This window comes from Anas platyrhynchos, chromosome 3 (assembly GCF_047663525.1).
Source record: "Anas platyrhynchos isolate ZD024472 breed Pekin duck chromosome 3, IASCAAS_PekinDuck_T2T, whole genome shotgun sequence".
NCBI lineage: Eukaryota > Metazoa > Chordata > Aves > Anseriformes > Anatidae > Anas > Anas platyrhynchos.
The window spans coordinates 83,851,411-83,861,770 of record NC_092589.1 but is presented as its reverse complement, the minus strand read 5'-3'; the positions used below and the strand labels follow the sequence as shown (position 1 = coordinate 83,861,770).

At 47.3% G+C, this 10,360-nt stretch overlaps 1 protein-coding gene and 1 long non-coding RNA gene across 2 annotated transcripts in view; one reads left to right on the top strand and one right to left on the bottom strand.

Moving 5' to 3' along the window:
• Window positions 1-1,525: 1,525 nt before the first annotated feature.
• Window positions 1,526-6,820, bottom strand: LOC140002229 (uncharacterized). The gene is made up of 2 exons (XR_011808475.1): window positions 6,681-6,820; window positions 1,526-5,918 (listed from the first exon to the last, which is right to left on the bottom strand). It is a non-coding gene; the product is annotated as an uncharacterized lncRNA (long non-coding RNA).
• NT5E (5'-nucleotidase ecto) overlaps window positions 6,474-10,360 on the top strand; it is a 24,375-nt gene continuing 20,488 nt past the window's right edge. Inside the window, exon 1 of the mRNA XM_027454936.3 lies at window positions 6,474-7,207. Within this exon, the coding sequence (XP_027310737.3) occupies window positions 6,875-7,207 (333 nt within the window). The 5' untranslated portion in view covers window positions 6,474-6,874. The remainder of the gene's footprint in view (window positions 7,208-10,360) is intronic.

Sequence of the window (10,360 nt, the reverse complement as noted above, 5' to 3'; positions counted from 1 at the left end):
GAGCAGAGGACAAGTAAGATATTGCTTCCTTTGTAATGAATCCAAGATGTACCTCCCTGGCCTGACATTTGCTGAGTAAACTGAGTTAGTTACTCACACAACTCCTTTTGGTCCATTCCAGCTTTCCTGTACATTCTTTGTACATTCTGTTTTAATTAGACCAGTTGAGTCTTTGATTGTTTGCAAATTTCATGCAGACTTTTCCTTAGCGGTGCTTCTAAGAAAGAGGAGCTACAGAAAGATGCCTGGAGCCTATCATAGTTGGGATGTTTGGTCAAAGGGGCATGGACTACGGAGACCTTTCTCACAAGAGATGGCACCTGCAAAACTGGGGTCTGGCAAACATGTAGGAAACACCTGGACAATCGGCCGTTTTTCCACTTCTTCATCTTTTCTTCTTCTAATTGTTTTTTTTGTTGAGCATAATGGAAGCCAAATCAGAAAGAAGGCTGTCCATCAGCGTTCATGAAAAGCGGTGCTGCGAAGTAGGAATGATTTGTGCTAAACCCGCATTTATACTGAAAATTGCTGAAAACAAACTAACTGTAGAAAAAGAGGAGCAGACTGAAAAATGCGAGTGACTGTACAAGCCACAGCCAGCAGAGTGCAGCATCACACTAGACGAGCAGTGCATGGGCGCGACGGCAGTGAACTGTTTTCCCCCTGATTAAATAATGGGTGTCAGGTGCAAACCAGAAATTCGCCCAGAAAGAGAATGGTACCTTCCTGTTTATGCATTTTGAATAATGCTTGGATACCCCAAAGTGATGAATTGTATTTGTCAACATACATGGTCTGGGGAGAGAAAGTAGGAGAAAGAATCAGGGATTTACAGTGCAAGTGAAGTGGGAGCCAGGAAAATCCAAGCCAGAAGTAGTAAGTTGACTGGTAAGCTGGTGACAGGGCAGGGCATTGAAATCAAATGAACTTGTAGGATTGATGGGCCAGAAAGTGAAATAAGTGGTAGTACAAGCAAAGAGAATGGGACTAGTACCTGGAGCTGGAGTTAGAAAAAAAAAAAGAAAAGAAAAGAAAAGAAAAGAAAAGAAAAGAAAAGAAAAGAAAAGAAAAGAAAAGAAAAGAAAAGAAAAGAAAAGAAAAGAAAAGAAAAGAAAAGAAAAGAAAAGAAAAGAAAAGAAAAGAAAAGAAAAGAAAAGAAAAGAAAAGAAATAATAAAATGGAAGAGATGAGACAGGAGGACTCAAAAAGGGAGGGAACAAGCAGAAAGAAACTAATTGTTATCGGTAAAGACCATCTCTCCCTACAGGCCTTGGGATGCATATGTGACACTGTACTGCTTCCTGCAAGTCTCTGTGAAACCCCTTGTCTGACCAACTGCAATATTGTACCATGAAGACTGAAAACATGCCATTACTGTCTGTCACTTTGGCTGAAGGCAGCAGGAAGAGGGTTTTATTTTTGTTTAAATTTTCTTTTTTAAAACCCTACAGAATTTCAGAAGAAATGTTTTGTTTTGTTTTGTTTTGTTTTAATGTTTTGTTTAAATGTTTAAATGTAAAAAAAAAAAAAAAAAAAAAAAAAAAAAAAAAGTTGTTAAGGTTTCCAGGTCAAATATAGATAAATCAGGCAATACCAGCATTAAAATTGTTTTTATCCAGCCCCATGTATTAATGAAAGCATCTTGGAAAAGTGGAAAAAAAAAGAAAAAATGTTTTGGAGATGATCAAGTTTATACAGTGATGGAAGGTGTTTTTGCTCCTTCTGGACTCATTTGTTCCCTTCCTCAGACCTCATTTGTTGCAGAACTACAAATGACACCAGGCATGAGGCACAGCTTTGTAGAAAAAGAATGTTGTTATGGTTAAAGCCACTGGACAAACCCTGAAGAAAGAACAGTGCTTTACTTGAACACCTTTGCACCTTTGTAGGTTCACCATGATATTTGGGAATTCACTTGGTGAAACTTTTGCTAGACAGTCGCTGCTCGCTTTTGTTTTATGAGTGGTGATCATATCTTTACGCATGACTTGAGGAGCTATCTTCATCTTAATTTCGTACAACACCCTGATGTGTTTTATGCGTTATAAAATTGTGTCTGTATGTTTATATCCTGTGTGCACGTGGGATTCGTTGGACCTAACAAAAGTCATCTAGACTCGCTTCCATCAGTAGAAATTTTATTGTAAAGTAGGTGACCGTGAAAGGCAGGATGCCTCTCTCTTCACACTGACTACTGTGAGACAGTCTTGGTAGCTGTTTGCTTGTGGGAAGTATTTTTAAGAACTAGATATGGTGGATCATAGCTTAAAAAATATGGTGATATTTCACACTACTACAACCAACCTGCTTTATTAATGTACAAAATGTATAACTACAAAGTTTAACAGGTCAGGCAAGAGGACACCAATCTAGCCAGTGGGTTAGATTTCCAAACTGTGTTTTCTGACCAAACAATAAAGTGAAATCCAACTATGATCTCAAAACTTATATTTTAGATTTATACACTATCTTTCCCGTACATTTTTCCATCTGATACTTTTCCCTACCAACATATCTAGTTAGCTTAACAGCCTGCTCCATGTACTCTTAATCTGGACTGTAAACTCTGGCCCAAGGCTTCTTTATGTCTGGTCTCAGTAACACCTCACATCTGACACACTTCTGGGGTTGGAATCTGCACGCTTCTAAAGAGAAGGCAATAAATACTCATAATACCAATGTCATAACAGTTTCCAGTAAAGCAGAAATGAAGCATCACATGCCAAAAATACATGGCTGAACCCAGACATTGTGACCAGAAGGTGAAAATAGTACTGGTGAAACGCACTTTAACCACAGTGTGCCACGGCGTGCAGACACCATGGGAACTGGAACAGAGGCCGAGGAACTGAAATCCACTTGCGGCATCAGCAGGGGCTTGAAACAACCACATGAGGCTGCTATTCCATGCCGAGGGAAGGAGTAACACAACAACTGCTCTTTCCCAGCTGGAAGGGGCGATATTCGCCACTAGCCCTGTCCCACTCCAACTCTGCTGTACTGCGAGAAGGAAGGAGCCTTTTTTTCTCAGTGTACACCCCCCCTACAAAACTAACAGGTGGTGGGTAGCCACTGTCTCCTTTTCCTCATCCCCTCAGTGACATGCACAGAGCAGTTAGTGAATTCTTCTCTGTGAAAGCAAAACACTTCTCCTTTTGATTTTACTAGCGTAAAATCACTCCACACCAGAGATAAAGCGGTAGATTACTTGGGTTCGTGCCATGACTCTGACAACAATTAGTGATAAGATGAGAAGAGAGAAAGATAGTAGCATCAAAAGAGACTGAGTCTGTTTGGACTGAGCATAGCAATGAAAATTCAGAGTTGTGAGACACGGGAGGCAGAGATAACACCACAGCTGCGGGATTGTACCCAAGAAGATGTGTTTTGTGCAGCCCTGGAGAATCAATGAGAGCACGCCTCTTAGATGATGTGATCGGGGACAAAATGAAGCCATGCATGGAGGTGATGAGCTCTGTGAGAAACCAACAACATGTTTTATGACACTGGCAGTTTTCGGAGCTCTTCTGAGGCAGCTCATTGTTTCTGGGCTCTCATTCTTGGGTAAGAAGCGGCTGACCTCGGGTTACAGCCTTGCAAACAAACACCTAGGGTAACAAACAAACAAACAAACAAAACCTTTCAATGTAAGGGCCAAAGAGAGGTCTGGCTGTTCCTGTAACACCTCGAAACAGAGGAATATCAGAAAACACCATTCCTTGCAGCTCGGTTGATTGCTCAGCCAAGCCAGCCTGGAAGGGTTGTGGCAAAGCATGAGAAGGTCCACCCACGCGGGATGTGCACCCTGCTGGCTGCCAACATCTGTGACAGCGCTTAGTCACCTCCAGGCCAGTCCCTGAAGAGAGGCTTGCTTTGGCCTCAGTGCACCGAGTCCTTCTAGAAGCCATCCCGTGCAGCCGAGTGGCGTCCTGTTCTTGGCGCTTTGCAGGATATTTTGAAACCAGATGTGTTGCAATGCCTGCTGTGAGCTGCTGGGGCCCTGCGACAGGGATGGCATGGAAGAAACACAGCGTCAAAAGCTCCAGGAATTACTTCTAGTAACATCTAATCCCCAAAGTTGTTACATATGCCTTATCCTTTGTTCAGTGCTGGCTTCCACAATAAGACCAAGAGCTCGTTGTCTGTACAAGTCTGTGGAGTGACCTAGAGGAACAACACAGAGCAACCCACTTCCTAGAGAGAAACCACAGTGAAGGAGAGACAATGCCCATACTCTCTCGAGGTACTGCTGGCTGCGTGTGGAACTCACCCTTGCTCAACCAAGGTTTGCGACATTTCTGGTGAGTATCTTTAGCCCGTGCCAGAGCCATTTCTCCTGGGTGAGAAATGATTAAAGGAGCTCTGGGAGAGCTTTCCAGGGACATGTGCCCGTGCTGAATACAAGGACCAACCTCCAGTGTCACAGGATGCACCACTGACTCATCCTAGAGCACACCGATTTCAGAGGAGCAGAAGTGGAAAAAGAAAGGAGTCAGCTAACAGTTATGAACACAACACTTTTTTCCTCCGTTTAGCCCTTCCCTCTTCCTCATAGACACATGTTTTCTGGCACATTTTTTCATACTGTTTCAGTAACATGTCCCCTCACTCAGATATCCCCACTCTGGGCATCCTGGCTGTGGAGCAGCGGTTTTCAGCACAAGGCTGGTCCACCACCTGCTCCCTCCTCTTGCTTCAGTTCATGTCCAACAAGATGTTTTTCATGATGACAGTTTTCACTGTCATCAGAGAGCCCTTCCCACAGCAAGAGGATGCCCACTGGGTGTCCGACCACCTCGTATGTGGATGTTACAAGAGGTGAGATCCTTGCAGAACCACAGCAGGAAGCTTGATAAGGGGGATGTTGTGGATGGCCATGGCCAGCAGGCACAAGAGACACGGGGTGGGCCCTCCACGAGCACTCCACATCCCACCCCTGAAACACAAGGAGCAGCACCCCAGGGCATCCCGGGCTGTTTCTGACACACTCTCCCAGCCCAGACTAAAGCACGCCCGTTCCAGACACGGAAGAGCTCGGTGGAGTTTGTGGTTGAGCTGGGCTGGGCTGGGCAAGTCAAAGACAATATTGTGTGTACAAGGATGTTCTGCTCCCTACCTCTTTTTTTAAGTTATTTTTATTTTTTTTTCCCTGTGTCTCTATGTTTGCACATAGCTGTGGTGGGCAGAACAAGCATTTCTTTAAAAATAACGTGGCTGTGAATGATGACTGGTGAAGAAGGATAAGGCGACAACAAGAGAAATGGTGTTACGTGCACACACGCGTGCAAACCTGGCCATCCAGGAGAGTGGCTGGCCAGAGTTGTCTTTGGTTTTGAAAAGGTGACTTCCTAGGAGTTTTGGGGTACTTGATAATGCCCGTGTTGCTATTTGTCTAGGAGTTTCAGAGCAGGGCTGCAGGATCAGGACAAAGGGGACGTGACTGACTTCAGGACAAGTGGTTTTTACTTTCTGCCAGCGTTGATCTGTTTAAACTTATAAAGTTGCTGTGTCTGCTGCAGGGCAACGGGAACACTCCCTGCATGCCAGTGACTGTCCTGACCAGATTTCCAGTGGCCACAGTGAAAGCTCAACCAAACTGGTGCAGGCGTGGGCACCTACTTGTGGACACCTACATGTAAATGTCTTGGCTTTGGGCTGGATCCCAGCCAGGCAGTCTGCAAGAGCCAGGGGAGGGGGATGTGGAAAGGAGGAGAAGAAATACGACTCTGGGTTTTGCCAACGTGGCTCGTGCCATGAAGGGTTTTCCTGGGATGGGATAGGCACGGCACAGCACAGTCATCCAAGGAAATGAGGAGATGCCACAGAGCTATTTTAATTCACGTCACGCGTGGGAGCATGGGGACAGCGGAGCGGAGCCACCATGGAAGAAAATACAGGTTCATTCGCTTCCCAGCCATCTGGGGAAACAAAGCAGACCAAATGAGTTCAGATTCCATCCCACGGACTTTGGGTGCCCAGGAAACCGTGGCGTGACATCACCCGGCGGAAAGGAGGGAGCAACGCGTGCAGCCTCCGCAACGCTTGTAGGAAACTGTCACTTTTTTTTTTTTTCATGCGATGGGGAAACTTCTGCTTTTAAGAAAATAAATAAATAAATAAATAAATAAATAAATAAACTAATAAATAAACTAATTGGTAATCGACCAGTTGGTCACTGCTTACAATGTGAGGTTGTCCATAGGGTGCAGGGACTTATAGGGAAGTTAAAGCACATGAAAAGCTCACTTTCCACAATTTCATTCTCCGGATAATTTGCTCGTTTATTAGGAGCAGGACACGCTGTGGGCACACAGCTTAAAGGGGCAGGCTGGGGGCTGCGTTGATGGACCGAAATGGCACAGGACCCCTCGCGAGTTGTTTATTTAGGGCATCGGCGTTCCTGTTTTTTCCCCTCAGCAGGCACATGCCAAGCCACAACCGTACGCTCAGCATTTAACCACGGAAATCCTCTTGAAAGCGATCCACGAGCTGCAAACACTAAAACCCTAATTAAAGCAGCCCTTCGAGCCGCCTAAGCCATCCCGAGGGCTGCAGGAGCCGCTCGCTCTTTTATTTTCAGCACCGCCGGAGAAAAAAGAGGAGGAGGGGAAAGGCTGGGTGGGACGCTGCGAGCCACCGCGAAAGGTTGAGAAAGCCCTTCCAGCAGCCCAACCACTCACCGAGGAGCCTCCCTGGAGTTTGTCCCCTCGCTGCCGGCTGCCTTTTCGCCTTCCCGTGCCACCACTTCGCGAGCACCGGGGGGAGAGAACCGGGGCGCACCAGGGCGCACCAGGGCGCACCAGGGCGCACCGGGGCGCACCGGGGGGCACCGAGAAGGGACCGCGGGGGTGGAGCGAGGGGACAGCGGGGAGGGATGTGGCGGCGGGTGGCCGCGCTGTGGCTGTCCCTGTGCCTGTCCCTGCCCCTCTGCCCATCGGCGGCGGCTCGGCTGCGGCTGACGGTGCTGCACACCAACGACGTCCACGCGCGGGTGGAGGCGCGGGGCTGCGCGGGGGCCCCGCGGGGTTGCGGGGAGGGCGGCGTGGCGCGGCGGGCGGCGCGGGTGGCGGCCGAGCGGGCGGCCCCGGGGGGAGGCGCGGTGCTGCTGCTGGACGCCGGGGATCAGTACCAGGGCACCGTCTGGTTCTCCCGCTACAAGGGCCAGGAGGCCGTCCACTTCATGAACCTGCTGCGCTACGACGCCATGGTAAAGAGGGGTGGAGGGGAGAGGGGGGTTATCCCGCTCTTTGGGGTGATGGGGGGTGGCTTTCCTCGCTCCTGGGGTGTCCAGGGGGTGAGAGGAGCCTGGATTGCAGCAAAGGGGTCACAGCCATGCCAAGGGGTCAAAGCCGTGCTGGGGGGCTCGCGGCTGGCAGCTCATCTGGCTTCAATCCTGTGGGAAGGGTCAAGAGGCACGCGGTGGTGGTGCTGTTCCAAAAGGGTTTGGGGTTTTAACCTGCTTGAGACCGGTGCCAGCAGGTTTGGAGATGTGAGGGTCTGGGCGTGAGGTGGCTGTGGGTGGCTGCAGTAGTAGTGTGAGCCACCCAGTGACTATAGCAGAGTGCTTCAGAGGGAGCTGTGCCCTCACGCTGCCTCTTCTGCTCTACCGAGTGCTGAGAGGAAGACTGAGGGATTTGGGATAAGGCTGGGGGATGCTGAGGTCGTTTCTCTCCGCTTCTCAGCCTGTTCCTGTGTAAAGGATTACTGTGGCTTATTTTGCTTGTGTACAACCCCAGAAAGGAGGAAAGAGATGGAACCTACATTTGAGAGTTTATTTATTGAGAGTTTACATTTGAGATTTATTTCATCCAGGCTGGCAGCTTGAGGGAAAAATCTTGTTCTGGGCGTATCACGTCCTCTGTCTTTATCTTTTTGCTTTCTTAGGAAAGGACTGAGCTTTCCTTTCCCAACAAAAATGGCTTCAGCCGCTTCTTCCCTCTGGCCCAGAGCAGCTACAGAAGGGAAAGTGTTGTCCCAGAGCGCTCTCCTGGGCTAAACACACCTCATGCCAGCGGGGCGGCTCTGGGGAGGATGCTGCTCTGTTTGCTTGGCCTGATGAACCTTGTCCTAATCCTAAAACAAACACCACCAGGGGTTTTCCTCCCAGTGGCGATGGGGAGGAATGTGTGCCTGCAGGACGTGCCTTTCCTGAGAGCTGGGAAGTGCTTTGGGGTTCTGCAGCGCAGGGAGAGAGCTCAGGATGGTTTTGCTCACCTTTCTTCCCAAAGCTTGCTGCTGGCTGCTCTTTCTCAGCCTTAACATTTGCTGGTTTGACTGTCTCATGGATGAGCCAGGAGCTTGTTTGGTTCCTGGTCATATCACAAGAAGAAATTCCTTTAGGCAAAATCATCAGTGTCCAGCTAGCGCCCAGCTTTAGGAATACATTATGTAGGAAGACGCATCAGCAGTTTGGCTAGGAGGTCCCGTTTCCTTTTTCATCATAATAAGATTAAAAAATAAATAAACAAAAATAAGCCCAGACCTTACTGGACATCCAGAGGCTTGTGCTGGATGCTAATGCCTTAGGAGAAGTAGTCAACCACTTGCACAGAGAATGAGGTAAGAGCTGTGCTGGGGAGAGATGAGCTAGTGTTTCTTTAAGCAGAATTTGGGAAGCCACAGCTGTAGAAGAAGCAGTGGGGATTACCGAAATGGTTAGAAGCTAAAACACTGGAATAGGATTGCAAACAGGATGAAGGAGGGAACATGAGTCACAGAGGTTGTTACAGGATGAGGCCAGGAGAGCCATGGGAGGGTCTGGAGCAGCCTGGCAATGTTATCAGAGGTCTGCTCCACAAGTGGGACAAATTTCCTTCTTTAGGTTTCTCCTTTTCCCATTTATGCCTGTTTTTCCCTTAAACCTATTTTCTCCTGTTTAGCTAGGCATCCCCTTCCAAATCTTCTTGTCACTAGCTTTGCCTTTTGGGGTTAATCCCTCCAAAATCGTCACAGTAAATACAACAAAGATAGTAACGGGAGGCATGAGAGAAGCGTTCCAGTTTTACTGCTAATTCTCATCCTCATGTTAAATTGTTTTGTGATTTTCTGAAATATTTTTAGCCTGGTTTCTTGTGAAAAGGAGGATCAAATGACCACATGCTGTGTGCCTGCATGTTTCTGTTTATTCCCTGCTGTGATTTACACTTACATTGGCCAGTGCATTTGGATTTGGTGAAGGTTTATCGCGAAGATACAGAGTCAGAGAAGCTCTGTACATAAGGGTGGTTGGGTAAAGAAACCCCAAATGATCCGTGTCCTCCTCCCCAGAGGAAAAGCCTGATCAAAAATATTATTAGACACCAGTGATTTCTCATGAACAAGAGATTTTATAGCCACCCCTACCATGGGAAAAGTTTTGATCAAAGCTTTTATCCTAATGGACATGAAACAATCCAAACCCAAGCTACAAAGCCAAGAGAAACAAGGTTTCATAAGCGTGTTTCTTTTTTTTCCATGATGAGCTAATGGCAGTTACACACAATTCAAATTCCTACTTAATCTGCAACCAGTTGTTTTGAGGTGTAATTGTGTATTTAGGAGGAACAGAAGGTAAATGCAGCAGCCAAAAGAAAATGGCCTGTTACCGTACCGAGATGCTCAATCAGTCTGTGGCCAGCCTTTGGGAACATCAACGGGCACTGAAAAAAGTTTCTGTAGGGTTTGGTTCCTTTTTTTATTCCTTCTGGTTGTTGGTTGGTTGGTTGTTGTTTTTCTTGTTGTTTTGGTTTGGTTTTGTCTCCCCTGAAAGAAGGACACCAGTGATCAAAATTGCCAGCTTTTCGTGCTTGTAGTGGCTTCAGGGTCCTGCCAGGGCTGCCACGCGATGTAGTCTGTTTGGGGACTAAAAACTGGAACAACCACATGGATTTGAGTGTCTAAGTAGAGCAGAGAGGTATATCGGTCTTCTTAGGAGATGAGTACAGCTTTCCGAACTTAATCTTCGGGATGAAATTACAAGCAAGCTTTTGTTTAGAAGAGCTGGCTAATTGACTTTACCACCCCTTTCGTGCTCATTTCCAGTTCCCACCTGGAAATTGTTACGTGTGCCAACTTACTCCATGGCCACATTTCCATAGAGAAAGCCTTTTCTTTCCTCACACCAAAATGTGCTACAAGGCTCTTGTGTGTGTTGAGCTTCTGCACAGCTGCTCTCTGCAGGGATTTGCTGGCTGTTGCCAAACTTGCAGGCACCGGCATGCGGCAACTTGGGCTGAGCACGAAAACAGGGTGGGGATGAGCGATTCTGTGGCCTTTTTAAAGTAAGACCATTATTTTCTGTTTAGCAACCTAACCCAACAGAACACCCTCTTCTTGGTAGTATTATCTTGCTACTGAAGAAACCGGGCTGCTCATTTTCTGT